The following is a 22,275-nucleotide window of genomic DNA, read 5'->3' as shown; positions in this document are numbered from 1 at the left end:
ATTGAATCCATTGCTTTTTTCAGTCTGCAAAGAATACGTAATTAAATACTCCCCCTTTAAATTGTGTTTCCTTTGCACTGGAGGGGACGCGGGTGGCGCTATGGTCTAAACCAGTGTTTCCCAACCTTGTGCCTCCAGCTGTTTTTGGACTACAATTCCCATCATCCCTTGCCACTGGTCTTGCTAGTCAGGGATGATGGGAGTTGTAGTTCAAAAACAGCTGGAGGCACAAGGTTGGGAAACACTGGTCTAAACCACAGAGCCTAGGGCTTGCCAATCAGAAGGTTGGTGGTTCGAATCCCCACGAAGGGGTGAGCTCCCATTATTCAGTCCCTACTCCTGCCAACCTAGCAGTTTGAAAACATGTCAGAGTGCAAGTAGATAAATAGGTACCACTCTGGCGGGAAGGTAAATGGGGTTTCTGTGTGCTGCTCTGGTTCGCCAGAAGCGGCTTAGTCATGCTGGCCACATGACCCGGAAGCTGTCTGTGGACAAACGCCGGCTCCCTCGGCCAGTAAAGCGAGATGAGCGCCGCAATCCCAGAGTCGTCCGCGACTGGACTTAATGGTCAGGGGTCCCTTTACCTCTTTACCTTGCACTGGAACAAAGGAGTGGAAATAATTGTGTTATTAATTATGTTAAATTCATGTCTTACCTAAGTAGTTATAAGTCAGCTACATTAAACAGCAGGCAGTGAAGCAAATAACTTAGTATTTGGTGGAACCTGAACTGCAGCAGAACAGCAACAGTGCCAACTGAGAGGCAATGTGGTGTAGTGGTTGAAGTGTTAGACTAGGACTTGGGAGACCAGGGTTTGAATCCCCACTCAGACATGAAACACACTGGGTAGCCTCAGGGTAGTCACTTAGTCCCAGCCTAACCTACCTCATAGGGCTGTTGTAAGGATAAGATGAGGAGGAGAGGAACTGTGTACAGTGGTACCTCGGGTCACATATGCTTCAGGTTACATACGCTTCAGGTTACAGATGCTTCAGGTTACAGACTCCGCTAACCCAGAAATAGTACCTCGGGTTAAGAACTTTGCTTCATGATGAGAACAGAAATCGTGCTCCAGTGGCATGGCGGCAGTGGGAGGCCCCATTAGCTAAAGTGGTGCTTCAGGTTAAGAACAGTTTCAGGTTAAGAACGGACCTCCAGAACAAATTAAGTACTTAACCCGAGATACCACTTGTCAAAGCTGCCTCTAGGTCCCAGCTCACAGAGGACCAACGCTAGGCTGTAGTTATGTACAAAAGTCTTTATTGAGGTTCAGTTTCCATTTTAAAGCCGCAGCGCGCAGCTCTACGTCTCAACCCTAGACCGGCGAAGTCCCGTCTGAGTCTCCGCCCCTTCCACACCAGTTTAAGACTCTCGCTTTGCTCCACCTCTTCCTAAGTTCCTTTCTCCTCTGGGCCCTCCTGCCCGCTAGGGTTTCATCCTTTCTGGACTCCTCTGACGCTGACCCTGATGATTCTTCCCCCTCCTTCCGGCGGGCTTTAGGACCTGGTTCCCTATCCGGGCTACCTTCTGTGCCGCTCGCCTGTACATTTGAACTTGGCGCGCGCGCCCAGCCTGCAACTTTCCTCTTGACCGTTCCCTCGCTCTCCGATGGAGGCGTGGCCACCCCTGACTCATCTTCTCTCGCTGGTGGTGAATATGTGGGCTCTGATACCTGGGACTCCTCCCCCCCACTACGCTCTGGTGGGGAAGCTGGTCCTGATTTCCAACTGCTGCTCTGGGAGTCCCCGCTGGCCCCTTGTTTCTGGGGTGTCCCCCTTGGGTCCCCCCCTTGCCCTGCCCATCAGCGCCCCCTTCTGTGAATCTTCCGATTCGCTGGAGAGGCTCACGGAATCTATTGGGCTGCTGTCATCCTCTCCTACGCTGCACTCGGATTGCTCCCCCTCGCTCTCCATCTCCTCTCCTCCCTGCACTCCTGCTGAGTCCCTGACACCACTGTACTCTATTCCGAACTATACTGAAAGGCCCCTCAGTTGTGGTGCTGAGCCTGAATCACACACATGCCCGAACTTCCTTGAAATGAGCGTGTTTCCTGTCATGGCCCTGCTGGCTCCTATCTGTATTACAAAATCTATCTGTTCTATACCCGACTAAATATCACAGCTTTCTCAGAGGATCTTGGAACTTGGTCACAGAACTACAATTTCCTGGATTCTCTAGAGAAATCCTGTAGCAGTCCTGACATTATTCCAAAGTTGGCATTCAGCATGGATTTCACTATAGAATTCACTATAGATTTTCAGAAGTTTTTATTAAGTTTTTAAAAAACTTGAGTCAACTAATTGTTCCTCTTGGGAGAATTTCTTATTTTCAGACCTGCTTCCCAAGTAATCAGCATGGCAGAGAATGTTGGACAGGGAGATCTGGATTCAAATTACTGCTCAGCTTTAAAACTTTAGGGTGTAGCCTACTATACCTCACAGGGTCGTTATGAGGATAAAAATGCTGGTGATTAGGATAATTATGCACGCAGCCTTTGGCTTCTGAGCAGAAAGACTCTATATAGAGAGTGTATACATACACACACACACACACACACTGTATATATATCTATAGACTGTAGATGGATAGATAGATAGATGATAGATAGATAGATAGATAGATAGATAGATAGATAGATAGACAGAGTCAAACCATCACAGAGCGACTTTGCCTGCTGTGGTTGCAGAGACTGATATGGGAGAGACATGTTTCATTGCAGGGGGAGCAGGTGAAGGCAAGTGGTTTTGCTGCTGCAGATGCACCATGGCGTATCTTCTCTCTGCTCTCTTCCCAGTGGTCATTCCTTCTATAATCACTGCTGTGGATTGTCTCCAGGTGCTACCACCATCTGCAAGGGATTCCCATATGGCTGGGTTAATGTTGTCAACTGATACCCCCCCCAAAAAAAAACCTTCGTATGAACGAATATATTCATAAATAACTATTGCTTCTTTGTAGCCATAGTTTCCACAATCGCAGCAGCACTATTGCAACAAATAGGAATTGTAACCCCAAAATGGCAGCTCTAGTACAATGGTACCTTTGGATGCAAACGGGATCCATTCCGGAGCCCCATTCACATCCCGAAGTGAACGCAACCCGCGTCTGCGCATGCACGGGTCGCGATTCACCGCATCTGCGCATGCGCGTGACGTCATTTTGAGCGTCCACACATGCACGAGCAGCAAATTCCGGAAGTAACGCATTCCATTACTTCTGGGTCGTCGTGGAGCGTAACCTGAAAGCACTCAACCTGAAGCATATTTAACTCGAGGTATGACTGCACAGTGGTACCTTGGTTCTCGAACTTAATCCATTCCGGGAGGCCGTTTGACTCCCAAAACAGTTCGAAAACCAAGGTGCATCTTTCAATTGGCGGCAGGAGCCTCCTGCAGCCAATCGGAAGCGGCAGAAGCCACGTCAGACGTTCGGCTTCCAAAAAAACATTCGCAAACCGGAACATTTACTTCCGGATTTGCGGCGCTGGGGAGCCAATTTCTTCGACAACTAAGCCATTTGAGAACCAAGGTACCACTGTACTTCTCTTCAATTGAAAGCCACCCTTTGCATGCTTTTGCGGGGGCAGGGCGGTGGGGGTGGGGTGAAACGAGACCATGGAGCATTGCAATCTTTCACGCGAATTGAATTGAGAAATAGGGCATTGTATCTAGAGAGAGCTCTTAACGAGAGGGAAAGCAAAATATGTCCTGGTTGGGAAAAAGAAATTCAACTTGCATTTTCAGAGCTATCTGCAAACTTTCCAGACCATTAGTCCAATCAATAAAGTTAGAAAAATGCAACTTGAACCAGACATTGGTAAGAATATTTGCAATAAGTACCGGCTGTGGTTTTTAATTAGCTACTAAAACAATAGAAAGTTGGGTGGTGTGCGGTCGTTGTTTTGTCAGCATTTGACATATTTGCTTAATATAGGATTACACAGATGTCGGGCCAAATTCTGAAATCTGTGCCATGGACTGAGATCTGCCACAAGGCCCATGCCTTTAGTAGGTGGCTGCAAGGCGTTGCATCACCCCAGAGGGAATATAAGGAGACAGTTTGTCTTAGGAATGTATCCCAGAACATTCTGGCAAGCACAGGGAATATGTAGTGCCAATCCCATATAAGGAACCAGTACAGAAAGAGTGGGAAAGCTTCTATTCGGAGCAGAGAACTCAGCGACTTTAATTCTCCTGCCTGGCCTTGGAACACTGTGCAAAAGATGGTGAGGGGAGGCTCCTTCTTTTGGACCACAGCTGAAGGGTGCTGGGTTGGTGAAGGCTTTTGTAGGTATCTATAGAACAGGGGGACGTGGGTGGCGCTGTGGGTTAAACCACAGAGCCTAGGACTTGCCGATCAGAAGGTCGGCGGTTCGAATCCCCCCGATGGGGTGAGCTCCCGTTACAGTGGTGCCCCGCAAGACGAATGCCTCGCAAGACGGAAAACTCGCTAGACAAAAGAGTTTTCCGTTTTGGAGGTGCTTCGCAAAACGAATTTCCTATGGGCTTGCTTCGCAAGACGAAAATGTATTGCGAGTTCCTGCAGGGTTTTTTCCCTTCCCCCCCTTTTTCTAAGCCGCTTATCCGCTAAGCCGATAAGCCGCTAAAAGCCGCTAAAAGCCGCTAATCCGCTAAGCCGTCAATGGGCTTGCTTCGCAAGACGAAAAAACCGCTAGACGAAGAGAATCGCGGAACAGATTCTTTTCGTCTTGCGAGGTACCACTGTACTCGGTCCCTGCTCCTGCCCACCTAGCAGTTCGAAAGCACGTCAAAGTGCAAGTAGATAAATAGGTACCGCTCCGGCGGGAAGGTAAACGGCGTTTCCGTGCACTGCTCTGGTTCGCCAGAAGCGGCTTAGTCATGCTGGCCACATGACCCGGAAGCTGTACGCCAGCTCCCTTGGCCAATAAAGTGAGATGAGCGCCGCAACCTCAGAGTCGGCCACGACTGGACCTAAAGGGACCCCTCCCTTTACCTTTACCTATAGAACAGTGGGTCCCAATGCAGGCGGTTGGATTACCTAGGGGGGCACAAAGAGGCAGGGGGGCACAGGAGGTGTAAATGACATTGAAAAGCTGGTATCACCAGATCGAGTTCATAATTGTTGTTGACTTAATTAAAGTACATAGTTTTAATTGGATCTTAAATAAATAGTTACTGTTTTAATTTTTTATTGCACTGTTATATTTCACAGTGGGTTCTGCAAACCATGATTCTGAATAATGCTTTTTATATATTAGGGTAAGGGGCAGTGGGGATGCATTTATAGTGGCCCAATAAGGTTTTTGCAGCTGTTAGGTGCTGGTGTGGTTGCTCGAGAGCAAACAGGCAAGACTCTGACCTGTCTTTTCCAGGCTTTATTCTTAGTGCAAACTATTTAAAGTGAAGAGCGTCACAAGTTCATGTCTGGCTCAGTCGCTAGCAGAATCTGGGAGTGGCCGGTCCTTGTACCTCCCCCAGCATAACAGTCCCGTGACCCCCAACCTTCTCCTCCCCTCCCCTCCCTGCACCGAAACCTACTGTGCAGAATGGGCACTGGCAAAGGGGTACTTCCCTCCCCTCCGATTTGCTCAGTCTCAGTGTTAAGGCTGTCCCTAGCATCTCCTGGTCCCTGCATCTCCTCTCCACTGGAGGTGGGGCTTTCCTCCTTGCCAGAGGAGGAACTGCTTCGCAAGATTTTCGGAGGTTCCCCATAACACAACTGCCCTTCCACCTCTCGCCTCTGAGCTGATGGCAGTTCCCTGACAGCAGCTACTGATTTCGCAGTGTTTTATTATGTTTTTGTATATGTTGGAAGCCGCCCAGAGTGGCTGGGGCAACCCAGTCAGATGGGTGGGGTACAAATACAGTGGTACCTTGGGTTAAATACGCTTCAGGTTACAGACTCCACTAAGCCAGAAATAGTGCTTCAGGTTAAGAACTTTGCTTCAGGATGAGAACAGAAATCATGCTTCGGCGGTGCGGCGGCAGCAGGAGGCCCCATTAGCTAAAGTGGAGGTACCACTGGAATAATCATCATCATCATCATCATCATTAAGATTTAAGATTCATAAAATGCCCCCAATATCCACAGTGCACACGAGCTTCCCGCGGCCAATCAGAAGTCGTTCTTTGCACAGAACCTATTCTTAGCATCCTTACAAACCTGTCCCCCCCACCTGGCCTTGGGTTGGAGGTGTGGGGTTTCAGATTTCTCTCTTTCCCCCTGTCCTCTGCAAGATCCCTCCAGAAGACAAGGTTTCCAAGGGGAGGGCTTAACAGCTGCAAATGAGACCTGATTAGTTTGTGGGGAGATTAGACGGCAGCTGCTATTTAATGAATATTCTTCGCAGTTTGTTGCAAAGAGGTTAGAACACTGCATGAAGTGTTGGCCCACGCTTTCCACTGCATTTTTCTGTCACTTTCCTTATCGTTTAAAGTCCAGTCCTTTGGGGAAGTGGATTTGCTCTGTACGAATTCCACCCATTTTTTTCAATAATTTTTTTTTTTTTAAATTTTCAACTTTTACCAACATTTTAGCCAGAAAAACAAAGTCTCTGCAAATCTAATTTATAATTTTTTCCTTATCCTCCCCTTAATTATTTCTTACTACACATATTTATATCAATCCGATAAAAAGGCGAATGGAGGTCACTCCCCCCCAGGCGTGCCGCAGTTTAAACAGCATCAGTCCTGCACCCCGGCTAACCCGATTGGTCAGCTGGGGGGGGCGTGACATGGCAGGGAGTCCTAATGCCATGCACGGCATCCCTCCACCCCCTGCCAGGTCACACTGAGGTCCCGGATACCCACCCACAACTCCACCCCCTTGAGGAAGGGGAGTGGCTTTACCATCACAAAAGAATAGCCAGGCTTCCCAGGTAAAGCAATCAGTGATCATTATCAGGTATCCTGGCAGGCAGGATTTTTGCTGTAGACTGCCTCCTTCTGTGATGTATGTATGATGTTTTGGGGAGTGGTCTTGGGCTACAGGGTGGGCAATTTCAAAAGTCTATATAAGGGCTTGTGCACCATTGTTTGGGGTTCTTCTCCCTCCTGCATGTGGTGAGTGGGAACCCTCCTGCAACAGTTCCTTGAATAAAGATTAGGCTTACTAGCCGCTTTGCTTCTCAATATACTCTGGCTGGCCTCTGTTATTTTCTCGTACCGATAGGGAACTCACTTAACTCTATACGGGCTCTGGAATACCCCATAAGGGAAAAGGAGCCGTTTTTTCTTATAACGCTTTTAGGAATGTTTATAATGCAATCATATTGTTCTGAAGCTCTGTTAAGCCTAGACAATAGCTCTATTCATAGTCATGCATGCACAACGTAGAAAGGTGATTTTGTGTCCAAGTACTGCACATATACATTCGAGGCAAAACAGTAGTGTTGAGAGATGAAGGGGGACTAATCTAACCTCCTTTATTGCTCTGATTTCAGATCTTTGGACTATTGGTGTTCATGGGAATCATTCTGGCAATAGGAAATTCAATTTGGGAGCATCAGATTGGCATCCATTTCAGAATTTACCTGTCTTGGAGTGCAGTGGTGAAAAGTCCTATATTTTCAGGATTTCTGACATTTTGGTCATACGTTATCATACTAAATTCGGTTGTGCCCATTTCCTTATATGTAAGGTAAGGTGTCAGATTCTGTTGCATGATGTATTACCTTTAGGTAAAGGGACCCCTGACTGTTAGGGGTGGGAAGGTAAATGGCATTTCCGTGTGCTGTGGCTTCCATCATGGTGTTCTGTTGTGCCACAACCGGTTTAGTCCTGCTGGCCACATGACCCAGAAAGCTGTCTGTGGACAAACACTGGTTCCCTTGGCCTGAAAGCGAGATGAGCACTGCAACCCCATAGTTGCCTTTGACTGGACTTAACTGTCCAGGGGTCCTTTAGTTTTGCCTTCATACAAGTATATTTATAAGGATGAAATAAGATGCATTGATGCCCCGTTCAAAAGATTTACCGTATTTTTCGCTCTATAAGACACACCATACCACAAGACGCACCTAGTTTTGGGAGGAGGAAAACAAGAAAAAATATATTCTGAATTTCAGAAGCCAGAACAGCAAGAGGGATCGCTGCGCAGTGAAAGCAGCAATCCCTCTTGCTGTTCTGGCTTCTGTGATAGCTGCGCAGCCTGCATTCGCTCCATAAGACGCACACACATTTCCCCTTACTTTTTAGGAGGGAAAAAGTGAGTCTTATAGAGCAAAAAATACAGTAACTTCTCAAGATATCAAGAAGAGAACTGAATCTTGAAGAAAACTTATAGCATCTCATACTAACCAAAAGCGTAATCCTTCTGGATGACACAGCGAGGTACCAGGAATACCAGTGAATGTTCTTAATAAGTGATGAAGCACATCTTCCCATCTTATTTGGCGTAAGAACCTTCCCACCCCCCCCAGAATTCATTGAAGTTTGAATTCTGTTTTACCTTGAGGTCTGTGTAACTAGGTCAATGATAATGGGTTTACCGAAATTATTGCTTATTCATCTGACATTGACTCATGAGCAACGGCATCTTGTTAGTTAGAACTGCCAGATTATAATATCTAACGCAAAGTTATATTTGTTTTATATTACATTTGACTTTTAAAATCAGCTGCATGGCAGAATAAACCCCGTATAAGTTTCTCCCCTTTTTTGCCTGTTCAAACTCTGAAAATGTCAAACAGTGAATAATGCCGCTTCCTGCAACGGTGTTTGGCATCAGTAATCCCCACCACAAATTGCTATGGGTGTGGTAAGAATAGGCTATTTTGAAGCAACTATGTGGATATAGAAGGATCTGGACCAAAAGGAAGGGTGTTGCCAGTTAACATGGCATATCAAGTGCTACACTGAACCTCCTAATTTTATTCCATTTCTGGTTAGTTGAAACGTAATACCTCGGCCGTGCTTAAGGGCTTATTTATTAATTGCTTGCAGTCCTGTACCTGATGTTGCTCGGAAATTTAAAAAAGAATCCAAAAAAGTCAGTGCAGATTTTAAAAAGTGCTTAAAATGAGTGCAGTTTTGGTCCAGTCTACCAACTTGATTAAAAATGGTACCCCGTTGAATCTAAACATAGGCAAAAGCTGCTAGGTCCCAGCAATGAAGTGTTCAAATCGCACAATAAGCAGACAAACAACTTTCCAAAACACACAGTAGATTCTTTTTACCCTGCTTTTTTATTTAGATGTTCAGGGCCGCAAACGAGCGACAAATCACAGGATTACAATAAAACAGAATAAAATAACATCTGTCCAACAACCAAAGAGATAAAATAGCTGTCAGTTAAAAACTCACTTCAGATATTAGCGATAATAGAAATCAACTGCTTGCTTGACCTGTTTTTGTGTTTGCATAAGTTTTGTAACCTCCTGAACAGCACTTTCTGTCTGCATTGCTTTCAAAGTGTGGAAGTGATTCGGCTTGGACATAGCTACTTTGTCAACTGGGATAATAAAATGTATTATTCCAAAGAAAACACACCCGCTGAAGTTCGGACCACAACTCTCAGCGAAGAACTGGGGCAGATTGAATACGTTTTTTCAGACAAAACAGGGACCCTCACTCAAAACATAATGACTTTTAATAAGTGCTCTATTAATGGGAAAGTATATGGTAAGTTACTGTTTCGTGATTCTGGCAACTTTTCGTTTTAATAGCATTTCCATCAAATTCAGGCTCGTATTATTGAGATTACTTTGAGTTTGATCCAAAGACCACAAATGGAAGGGGAAATAATCACCAATGCTGTTTCACAAACACTTGTGCAAAGGGTTCATATGGTGTAACAGTAATCAATGACAGTGATGATGTTTTGATGAAACTTAAAGGTTAAAGTATAAAATTCCTAGACAAACTTTTAATTGGAAAAAGGCTTATGAAAAGAAAGTGTATTTTAAATAAAAATGGGGAAATATCATTGGTATGCCTCCTTCTTGCTTGTATAATTGTCCTAATACCCAGTGCAGGGTTGTTTTATATATAGTAGTTCACAACAGGGACAGTTTTTTCAGCTGCCAAAAGGGGGCTTAATGACAAGACCATCAAAGTATTGGCAGCTGCCACTTTATTGGGGATTTATCAATAATCTAGTACTAGTCTGAGTGCAATTTTTTTGAATGTGCAACTTTGATCTTGAAGCTCTGTGTGTGTGATGAGGTGCTTGATTCTGTCTTGTAGTAACCCTCCTGAAACCCACCCCCCAAAGGAAAGCTATTCACAGTGCAATCCTATACATGTATACTCAGAAGTAAGTCCCATTTGGTTTAATGGATCTCACCTCCAAATAAGTACACACAGGATTGCAGCCTTAGGTGCTACCCTAACCTCATTAACCTGAGAGCAGACCCTGTTGAATTAAAGGAGACTTACTTCTCAGTAGATGTGACTAGGATTGGGCTTTTAGTTGGGACACTTTTTGAACTTAAATTGAATGTTCTCTGGCTTTTGCTAATTTAATTTTTTTTCCAGGTGAAGTGGGCCAGAAAACACTAATCGATGAGGTACAGTGGTACAATATTTTATTTGGCTTGTGGTATTTTGCTGATTTGTGAAAAGAGCAAGTAAAATATTATTTTGCTAGTTACTTAAATGGTAAAACTGAACTTTCATTTCCATCTGAGCAACACCAGAAACAGTTGCCCTAGTATAGATTGGATTGATCTTTATTACGGCCATTGGCCCGTCACACGACAGTTTCCCATACCAACATAATATACTTAAACCTCCAAATTTAAAACCGCCAAAACTTACAAAAGACAAACAGGAACCAAAGCAAAACAAAAACAAAGACCACCATCATACATTACAATAAATTTGTATCCTAAACATCGCCCTCTGCTCATAAATTAATCAAGGATATCAATGATGATGTCACCTAATTACATCCTAAAACATAGATCATGGTTTAAAGGGATTATCCGAGCCACACAGGAATCCGTTTCTCTTCTTTAGGGATAGGACGCTGATCAAGAATCTGGCAACCATGAGTGATCTTAGGGGGTCATCATCAATTAGTAGATATCTCAGTTTGGCTTCAATCGTATCATCGGCAATTCCCTTTAGATATTGAGCAAGAAACTTGCTCCTGGCCGGTAAGTGAAAAGCACAGTCAAGAATTATGTGATGCAACGATTCCGGTGCCCCACAATTACAATCACATAAGAGCGATATCTGTCCATTGGAGAATCTATTTCTCAGCACATTCGATGGGAAGGTGTTGAATCTTGCCTTTACAAAGGCATATCTATGAGCTGAAGAAGTTAAGGAATTCAAACAGTTTGGGAGCCTTAAGAGGGGTAATAAACCAAGATTTAGAGGTGAGCAGGTACCATTGCCCAAGACCATTTTCTGCTGCAGGTCCATCTCCTCTAGTTTACATGTTACTGTTCTTTTAGCTGGGACTATGTCCTGCTCTAGTAATTTGGATGGGGAGATTCCCATTGCCGTAATTTTCAGCTGTAAATTTTTTACCCATGGGCTCTGGAAATCATCTCTCCACATACATTGTATCAAGTACAAGTTTGGGAGATTGTGCCATAGAGATAACCAGTGACAAAGTATGTGCTTCCACAGAGCATTTTCCAGGGATACAGTATTAAGTTCCATGCGTAGCGCTGTATTACTTACACAGTTGGGCAGTTTCAATATCCCTCTTAAAAACTGATTTTGAATAACCTCCAGGTGAGATAGGTTGATAAAAGTCCCCCAAATTGAGATGGCATAAGCAATTGTCGGGATCACCTTGGCCTTGAAGACTTTCAACGCCGATGGGATATGAAGGGCCCCATCGGTGAAGAAGAATCGCAAGATCGCCAAGGAGATAGCTTTGGCTCTATTTGTAACATAGGCTACATGGGCCTTCCATCTAAGGTTATGTTGTAACCAAACTCCCAAATATTGGCATCTATAGACTTGTTTGATGACCCTCCCATCAATTCTCCAATTATGGAGTTTCCGGCTCTTTGAGAAAATCAGGATCTTAGATTTTCCATAATTAATTGTAAGGGAATTTGCGTTACAATATGATCCAAAAAAATTTAAGGCCCTCCTGAGATCTACTCTAGAAAAAGAAAGAATGACTGCGTCATCCGCATATAGTGACAAAGGGCAGCGATAAAGTGCTAGGCGGGGTGCATGAATCCTTTCTTGGGCCTCTATTAGGGGAGTCCTCATGTCGCTTATGAACAAATTGAACAGGAATGGAGCCAATATACAACCCTGTCGGACACCTCTGTTAATGGGAATTGAATTGGTGAGATCACCCTCCGGGGTGAGTCTCACTCTAGCCGCTGAGTTCTCATGGAGTTTGATTATTAGCCAGAGAAGCCTTCTGTCGATGCCCCAGCGGGTGAGTTTTCCCCAGAGGATGCTCCTGGGGATACTGTCGAATGCTGCCTTTAGGTCAATGAATGCCACACAGAGTTGGCCCCCCTTTGGGGTGGAATACTTCCAGGCAAGATGCTGTAAAATTAGAATATGATTAATTGTTGACTGTTTTGGGCGGATCCTAGTATAGATATGTCAAGGCTTTGTAATTTGTGTTCCTAAAGCACCAACTTCTGTTTCTCTCCCTCTTGCCCCTGCTGCATCCCAATATGATTTTAAAACCCTCTCTTTTTGTATGCACTTCCACTTAATAGACACATTTTTGCACAGAAAATTCCCCTAAAATAATGCATCTTTGTATGTTCTTTTCACAAATACAATTTTTGTGGACACTTTGCCCTATATGCATTTTGCACACATTACTTGACTGGAGAACTGCATTGCAAAACTCAGAGAAGTGCACATTTCGAATGGTGCCTGTGTTTTGGTCCTCCTATTTTTTCAGAAACAGTAAATTAGATAGAATTGCCCTTAATTGTGAACTTGGTCAAATTTCTCCCCTATTCCTAGGTAGAACCTTCCCAGCTAATTTGTTCCAGTGACAAACTACTCTTACCATCACAATGTTTCTCTTAATGTTCAGTAGAAATCTACCTTTTTATAGGTCCATTAGATCTAGTTGGACCAACAGAAAAGAAATATTTGGTCTTTTCTATGCATGACCCCTTCAGGGACTTGAAGAGTGCTTGAATCAATCTCCTTATCTTTTTCCAGGTTAAACATACGCAGTTCATTCAATCTTCCCTCAGAGGTGTGGGAATGTTGAGGATAGTAGGAGAGGATATATTGATTAAATATTATCCTTCCTTACTCACGCTAGTGAGCTAGTAGCAGAGTACATTCCCTTGTACATAGCAAGAAGCTAGTTGATGGATTCGTTAGAACCATTTGAGTTAATCAGTCCAGTCTGGCTTGTCCAGATTGGATTGTTCCTGGTAAATCCTGCTTAGGTAAAGGTAAAGGGACCCCTGACCATTAGGTCCAGTCGTGGCCGGCTCTGGGGTTACGGTGCTCGTCTTGTTTTATTGGCTGAGGGAGCCGGCGTACAGCTTCCAGGTCATGTGGCCAGCATGACTAAGCCGCTTCTGGCGAACCAGAGCAGCACATGGAAACGCTGTTTACCTTCCCGCCGGAGCAGTACCTATTTATCTACTTGCACTTTGACGTGCTTTCGAACTGCTAGGTTGGCAGGAGCTGGGACCAAGCAACGGGAGCTCACCCTGTCGCGGGGATTCGAACCGCCGACCTTCTGATCGGCAAGTCCTAGGCTCTGTGGTTTAACCCACAGTGCCACCCGCGTCCCTAAATCCCCTTTAGTTCCCTCTTAAAAACAATGATGACACAACAATCTTAAAAGTAATGATAAGGTTTACTTGCATTCAGTTCACAATAGGATCCTGAAGGCAAGGTTTAACTTTTAGTTACAGTTGAAGAGAAAGGTGTGGGTTCATCCCCTTGTGAGGGACGCGCCCATGTGGTGCTGGCTGAGAGCCAGCACACAGCAAAAGGCATCAAGATAAGAAAGTGAGACATAGGGTCTATGAGGGTCATGCCCATCTATCTGGTTACATGCAGGGGGAGGATGTGCCAAACCAGGTGTGACAGGAAGTCCTCTTGGCTGGAGCAACATTCCCCTGTGTGTCCACTCTGGGCTTGAGTGATGTTGCATCCGGTGCTCTTTTTCTTTAAAAAAATGTTTAGAGGTGCTCTCATTTTGACACATTAAATCATGGGTAAGCAAACTAAGGCCCAGGGGCCGGATCCGGCCCAATCGCCTTCTAAATCCGGCCCGTGGACGGTCCGGGAATCAGCTTGTTTTTACATGAGTAGAATGTGTCTTTTTATTTAAAATGCATCTCTGGATTATTTCTGGGGCATAGGAATTCATTCATTTATTTTTCTTTCAAAATATAGTCTGGTCCCCCACAAGGTCTGAGGGACAGTGAATTGGCCCCCTGCTGAAAAAGTTTGCTGACCCCTGAAATGCTTGTGTCTGTCTGAGACTCAGGAAACACTGGGAAAGGAAATGAGGCCGCCATCGGGGGGAACTGACGATTCACTGTGCTATTCAACGGAACTGATGATTCCCTGTGCTAGAGAAGAAACTAATTTTTTAAAAAAAATTTAGTTTCTTCTCCCATTAGATTCCCAAAATGTTTAGGGGTATGTGTACCCCTGCGTACCCCCATAAAAAAGCACTGGTTATACCCCACAATAGGGAACAATAAACTGATGTGAATAGATTTAGGGTGGAGGACAGGAGTAAAACCCGCCAACGTAACTCCCTGAAGCCACCAGTCGCCACTATTTGAAGCTGTTTTCCCGCATCCTGCTCACTTATGGGAACACAAGATGTTTTGGCTCAGGCAAATGGCCTGCCTTGCCCACCATCCTGTTCTCAAAGTGGCAGACCAGATGCCGATGGAAAGCAGGTGATAAACATTGTTGTTGTTTAGTTGTTTAGTCGTGTCCAACTCTTCATGACCCCCTGGACCAGAGCACGCCAGGCACTCCTGTCTTCCACTGCCTCCCGCAGTTTGGTCAAACTCATGCTGGTAGCTTCAAGAACACTGTCCAACCATCTCGTCCTCTGTCATCCCCTTCTCCTTGTGCCCTCCATCTTTCCCAACATCAGGGTCTTTTCCAGGGAGTCTTCTCTTCTCATGAGGTGACAAAAGTATTGGAGCCTCAGCTTCAGGATCTGTCCTTCCAGTAACCACTCAGGGCTGATTTCCTTCAGAATGGATAGGTTTGATCTTCTTGCAGTCCATGGGACTCTCAAGAGTCTCCTCCAGCACCATAATTCAAAAGCATCAATTCTTTGGCGATCAGCCTTCTTGATGGTCCAGCTCTCACTTCCATGCATCGCTAGTGAGAAACATTATTGGGAACAATAACTAGAAATTCCATGGAAGTTTCGTTTCTCTGATGAAACTTACTGTAAAAGATATGCTCCCAGGGTACCCTTTCCCCCTCAACATCCAGGGTGAAAACTGCCAAGTAGAAGAGACTTGCATACTTCTAGGGCCAATGGAATAAGTTGTCACTGCTGATGCAATTTGTACAGGCTTTCAGGCTAAATGTTAAAAGGCAAGACAATAACAAACACTTGATCTTTTTCATCAAGTGAAGTGCAACAACGCAGATGCCAAGACTCTGCAGCCGGCCACATCACCAATGATTAGTTTTCCTGGATTTGTAGACACAGGGGAAAGAAAAACTCCCAAGTCTTGTTTGCTTCTTGCAAAATTACTGTAATTTTTCAGTTGCTTACTCAGTCATTTCCAAACTGTGCTGGGAAAGAACTGCTGGTGTGCAATGTTACTCAGTCACGTGTATGAGTCTTCCTGCTGCATCTCTGTATGATTTACTGTTCTTTTTATTATTAATTTTTATTAATTCCCCAAATTTTAACAAATCAATCCAAATTATTTAAATTTAATACATTTTTTAAAAGGTAATTAGGTTTCCCACTCCTGTTACAAATATATGTCCATCTCTTCCTGATGTGGCTACTTCATTCTTCTTCTTTAATCACCTTCTCATCCTGCTATTAATTTTAATCCATTTTCATAGCTAGCCTTTGTTCTCTCTTTGATTTACTCTTCTGACCTGCTCTACTACTAATCATCCCCTGCCAGGACAGGTTATTCTTCTGTGCAGGCCCAGTAGCAACAACCCGCTTTCTCCGTTTATTTTATTTGTTTATTTAATGTTTAGTTTTGGTTTTTAAAACCACTTTAATAAATTATAGTAAGGTGGTTTATAACCTGCAAAAATGTAATAAACCAATCCATAAATATCCATAAAACATAATTGAAAACACCAGTAAATACCGGTTGGTTAAACAGAGAATTTCATCTTGTGAAGGCCTGTTTAAACAGTACAGTTTTCTGAAGACTTCTGAAAGAAGGGAGGGCTTTTTTAAAAAAATAATATTTATTACTTTTAAAGCTTACAAAAAAGAAAAGGAAGAAAGAAGACAAAAGAAAAAAAAAGAACAAAAAAGAGAAAAAACAATACAATACATAAACAATACAAAACACAACCTTAACACATTAAACTAACACAATAAACTAAACCAAACCAAACAAAAACAATTTAAAAACATACATCATACCTTTTCCATATTCTATCTTTCATTCCCTTGTATCATTGACCTCCTCTCACCTCCCTCTTTGTATTCCACTTCCATTAATTGTTTCAGCAATTCCTTTCCATCTTTCTCTATTTTCTATCATATAAATGTCTTAACATATTTTTAATCTTATTTCCATTAAAATTAGTATACTTATTTAAGCTTAACTCCTTATAGCATTTCAGCTAAAGCCATAAAATTTCCTTCCAACATTTTTCTATCACTCATTAATTTTACAATATTTCTATATATAGACTTTAAATTTCCAGTCTTCTTCCACCATCTCCTCTCCCCAGTCTCGGACTCTGCCAGCCACTTCCGTCAACTCCATACAGTCCATCAACCTGGAGATCTTATGTCCGAGGCTCTTAACTCTTTTCCACGTCCCTTCTGCCAGTCTTCTTCATATTCTTTGATGCTAAAGAGCAGATCTCAGGGAAACTCCAATCCAACGATACTTTTATTCCTTCTCGACAGGTGAGCCAGATTTCCATAATTAAAGCTAGGATCCATAAAGTATTTCAGGGCATGTTTCAAAATTCCTCCAAATCCAAAGGCCCCCAGAACTCCAATCTCCTCCTGACCCAAGTCCATATTCCAAAAGTCAGTTAATCCCTGCATAGAGGGATCTTTCCAACTTTCCGTTTCTAGTCCAGGCCAGGCTCCGATCTTCAAAATCTGACTTTTTCTAGTCTCAATCATAAAGGGCCTCAACTTGTAGTCCTCAATTTGCCACTGTAAGGCTAAGGCTCCCCCTTGTGTTACTTTAGGTTCGACAACAGCAACTTTCTCCTTCTCCTTTTCAGCAATTTGTCCTGTTGAAATAGATTCCTGTGCCAAATCCTGAATAATTTCTGTATTGGTGCTCACTTTTGGTTCCAAAATGTCAATTTTAGTAGTCATAGCATCCATCTTTTTATGAAGCTGTTCCAACAGGTGGCTTATCTTAGAAAATGCAGTCCATAAGGCTTCTCCTGTTGACATTCTTGAATATCCAAGGTCAATCTCTAGTTCTCACAGTTCTTATCAAGCAGCTGGAGATTTCCCAGCTCCACTCTTGTAACAGTTTCAAAAGCTCCCTCTAGAGGGGAACAGTCTCCACTTGTATCAATCTTTTCCAACACAGATCAAAAAGTAAAGATAGTTTCAATTTTCAGATACTTTTCCTCCCTTTTAAACGCAGAAGCGGACAATGGAAACAATATATTTCTCTTATTTAACTGACTGTCAACATCCGTTCTCTTCGCTATCAATGAACTCTCCTGAAACGTCAATCACTGGGAGCCCGTTCCCAGGTTCAGAGCAATGGTAATTTAATTTTAATCACTCTCTCCTGCAGGATACACAGTCCAAAGTTTCCCCCCTCTTCTCCTGCTTCCAAGGGGGGTCTAATAATTTCAATCGATGGAAGTTTAATCCTTTACATAAGGCTTTCCAAGACCTTAACTTGTAAGCTCTTTGCTTCAGTCTATTTACAAAAGGGGAAGGCGGACTTCCTGTTTTGAACCTTCCCCGTTCGATGCCAAATTAAGATATTTAAAGATCCAATTTTCCTTTTTACTCATGGGTTATTTAAAATCCAATTGTCCACAAGAAAAAGTCAGCGCTCTCCGGCAACAGCAGTGCGGCTTCACTCCGTGAAAGAAGCGAGGGAGAAGCGTGAAAGAAGAAGGGAGGGCTTGCCACATGAAAGTACCCAGTGAAAGGCAAATTAATCTCGGGGGCAAGTGGGGGAACCATGATAAATGCCCCATCTCTGTTACTGAGGTGGACTTGGGTGGCACTGTGGTCTAAACCACTGAGCTTCTCGAGCTTGCTGATCGGAAGGTCAGCCGTTTGAATCCCCGCGATAGAGTGAGCTCCCATTGCTCTGTCCCAGCTCCTGCCAACCTAGCAGTTTGAAAGCATACCAGTGCAGGCAGAGAAATAGGTATGCTGTGGCGGGAAGGTAAACAGTGTTTCCATGTGCTCTGGCTTCTGTCACGGTGTTCTGTTGCGCCAGAAGCGGTTTAGTCCTGCTGGCCACATGACCCAGAAAGCTGTCTGTGGACAAACACTGGCTCCCTCAGCCTGAAAAGCGAGATGAGCACCGCACCTCATACTCGCCTTTGACTGGACTCAACCATCCAGGGGTCCTTTACCTTTTTTTACCTACATCTAATGTCATTGCTCAGTCCCTGCTCCTGCCAACCTAGCAGTTCGAAAGCACGCCAAAATGCAAGTAGAGAAATAGGTACCGCTCCGGCGGGAAGGTAAATGGTGTTTCCGTGCTCTGCTCTGGTTCGCCAGAAGCGGCTTAGTCATGCTGGCCACATGACCCAGAAGCTGTACGCCGGCTCCCTCGGCCAATAAAGCGAGATGAGCACCGCAACCCCAGTCAGTCACGACTGGACCTAATGGTCAGGGGTCCCTTTACCTTTACCTTAATGTTATTATAGTATCAATTAATTGCCCCTCCCAACGTGTTCAATTTGGCTGATTCTTAACCGAAAGGGTTCCTCACCCTTGCTTTAGTTTAGACTCTAGAGCATGGCTAGGCAAACTAAGGCCCAGGGCCAGATCTGGCCCAATCGCCTTCTAAATCTGGCCTGTGGACTGTCCAGGAATCAGCGTGTTTTTACATGAGTAGAATGTGTCCTTTTATTTAAAATACATCTTAGGGTTATTTGTGGGGCATAGGAATTTGTTCATCCCCCCCCAAAAAAAATATAGTCTGGCCCCCCCACAAGGTCTGAGGCACAGTGGACTGGCCCCCTGCTGAAAAAGTTTGCTGACCCCTGCTTTAGAGGATTGCTAAGGACTCTTGGCAAATCAAAATTCAACTCAATTGTCTGTGGACAAACACTGGCTCCCTCGGCCTGAAAGCGACTTAAGCGCCGCAACCCCCTAGTCACCTTTGACTGGACTTAACTGTCCAGGGGTCCTTTACCTTTACCTTTTTACCTATTGAAGTGGAGCATAAGGAATCAGGTGCTCCTTAAGCTACTCTGTGCACAGGACTTTGGGAATTAACAGGAGAACATTGAACCCGACCTCATAGCAAATGGGCAACTAGTGTCAGGAGCTCATCCTACACTCTAGTAGGACCCTGGCAGAGACACTTGCCCAACTGGCATGTTCTCTCCCTCCTGGTCGATCGTTCGGGAGCTTCATTAGCTTTCTTCAGCCCGAACATCACAGTGACCAATGCCAACAGACATCTGCACACTTAGGGATCTACAGAGTCTTCACAGCTTGCGTGACAGACCTCAGCAACTCAGCATTTTGGCTAATCTACTTTATTTACATATAAACACACACAGAGCACTGCAACATGGCTCCCTCTCTCTCTAGCATCAGACAGCAAAGAGAAAAAGAAAAAAAGACAATAGTCCCACTTCACGGAACACAGTAACACAAACATCCTGTCTCCATCACTCCATTACTGTAATAGACAAAAATCCCATGACTGCAATCATGGAGCAGGAATTTTAACAACTAGTGCTGCTCTCTCAGCAGTGGAGTGACATGTTACTAGTAATGCGCTCCTTTGAGCAGTCTGGCCTTTGCATTCTGCACTTATTGCAGCTTCCAGACCAGATACAATGGCAGCCCCACTTAAAGTGTTTTACAGTTGCTGGGACTCCTTGCTTGCATGCCCCATCAGTGACACCTGCCAAAAAGGTAGGTTCACTCTGATCAGGACTTAGTTGATCAGCATCCCTAGATATTTTATTTTATATCTTGCTGTGCAAGTTCCACTGTAATGCTGAGGTATTTCAGTTTCCTGCAAGAAAGATCTCCAACCTTACTTTCTTCTTATCATTTCCCCATGTGCTTTTCTTTCGCAGAAGAAAACGCCTGTGGATTTCTCATTCAATCAGCTAGCAGACAGAAAATTTCGCTTTTATGACCACAGCCTAGTTGAATCCATTACAATGGGAGACCCAGAAGTCCATGAATTCTTTAGGCTGCTTTCTCTCTGCCATACAGTCATGTCCGAAGAGAAAACCCCAGGTAACCTAGATAAATATGTATGCTTTAATTTATTTGGGACATTTGTATATCTCTTGGTGATTCAGATTTCAAAGCGGTGTTATGTAAAGACAATCCACAGAAAATGGAACAAAACAATAAATATTTATCATAAAATCTGAACATAAAAAGAGTTGGCTGGATCAGGCTAATGACCCATCAAGTTCTGCAACGTCTTCTCGCAATGTCCATGGGAATCTGAACTGGGGCACAACAGCATTCCACTTCTGATCCCCAGCAGCTGCTTTTCAGAGGTATTGTTGTTGTTTAGTCGTTTAGTTGTGTCTGACTCTTCGTGACCCCATGGACCAGAGCACGCCAGGCACTCCTGTCTTCCACTGCCTCCCGCGGTTTGGTCAAACTCATGTTGGTAGCTTCAAGAACACTGTCCAACCATCTCGTCCTCTGTCTTCCCTTTTCATGAGCCCTGAGTGCTCACTGGAAGGACAGATCCTGAAGCTGAGGCTCCAATACTTTGGCCACCTCATGAGAAGAGAAGACTCCCTGGAAAAGACCCTGATGTTGGGAAAGATTGAGGGCATAAGGAGAAGGGGACGACGGGACGAGATGGTTGGACAGTGTTTTTGAAGCTACCAGCATGAGTTTGACCAAACTGCGGGAGGCAGTGGAAGACAGGAGTGCCTGGCGTGCTCTGGTCCATGGGGTCACGAAGAGTTGGGCACGACTAAATGACTAAACAACAAAACAATACAACAACTGCAATATCCACGACATCCATTCGTCTTGACACATTGAATGGTTTATAAAGCTATAGGTGAAGCATTCAAACCATATCTTTATTCCTCTTGTGTGTGACAACTATTCTGTCCATGGTTTTCCTTCCTATCCTTGTAAAATGTTATGTCTATCTTTTCCCAGCCGTTGCTGCTCTCCATCATGCCTTGGGCGGAGCTAATATCCCATTGTTGTTTCAGAAGTTCTCCATTGCTCCGTCCCATAGTTCATTGTTTGGCAACTTCAACAGCAGCTACAAAAAACACACTGTTCCAATAAATATCTCTGTGTTACCTTTGTAGAGCTCAGCTAGGAGGAGAATGGAACGAAACCAGAATTAGTTGGCTCTTTGGCGCCACCTAATGTTCACCTCCTAGCCTTCTGCTCCAATAGCCTCAAAGGGCCCCAGCCTCCACTGGCTTAGATGATTCTCCTAGGCTTCTGTCGTGGGTTCCCCTCAGGCTTCTTGGCTTACTCCATACCTCTCCTACTCCGTTCATCATGGAGAGAAGGTACCAAGTGAATGTGGAGAAGCCCATGCTTGAATGAACACAATATTTCGCGACCCTGCTAGAAAGTAGGCTTCCTCCAGCAGGTCCAGATAACCTCTGAGCTCAAATGAAAAATGAGAAGGGAGTTGAAGAGACAGTATGAAAGCCCCAAATCTGTTCTTAAACTGTACCCTGGGTACAAGTGGCCCAAAAGCATTTCAGAGAAAGAAGGGGGAAGAGGAAGAGACTATCGAAAGAGTGGGGTACTGTAATATAAGATGGTTACAGATTTTTGTATTTTTTTCAGAACCCACACAATGCATTCCTAATAATTATAAATTAATCATTAAATTTATAGACCTTCGTTAGAGGATCACAGGGCAGTTTACAGTATAAAAACACAAAAAATGCATAACATAATAACAAAGAAAACACACACACATACCCCAGTTTAAAAGGTCATGGATTGTTTCATTAGCCAAGATGAATGTTTTTGCCTGGTGCCTAAAGACATTAGTTAAAT

At 44.1% G+C, this 22,275-nt stretch overlaps 1 protein-coding gene across 1 annotated transcript in view; it reads left to right on the top strand.

Moving 5' to 3' along the window:
- ATP8B4 (ATPase phospholipid transporting 8B4 (putative)) overlaps positions 1-22,275 on the top strand; it is a 124,672-nt gene that overhangs the window by 57,123 nt on the left and 45,274 nt on the right. The window contains exons 13-16 of the mRNA XM_079953175.1: positions 7,424-7,620; positions 9,394-9,602; positions 10,458-10,489; positions 20,343-20,508. Coding sequence (XP_079809301.1) covers positions 7,424-7,620; positions 9,394-9,602; positions 10,458-10,489; positions 20,343-20,508 — 604 coding nt within the window. The remainder of the gene's footprint in view (positions 1-7,423; positions 7,621-9,393; positions 9,603-10,457; positions 10,490-20,342; positions 20,509-22,275) is intronic.

The sequence above is a fragment of the Podarcis cretensis genome (assembly GCF_951804945.1).
Source record: "Podarcis cretensis genome assembly, chromosome: 14".
Lineage (NCBI taxonomy): Eukaryota > Metazoa > Chordata > Lepidosauria > Squamata > Lacertidae > Podarcis > Podarcis cretensis.
This window is presented reverse-complemented; position numbering and strand designations above follow the sequence as displayed.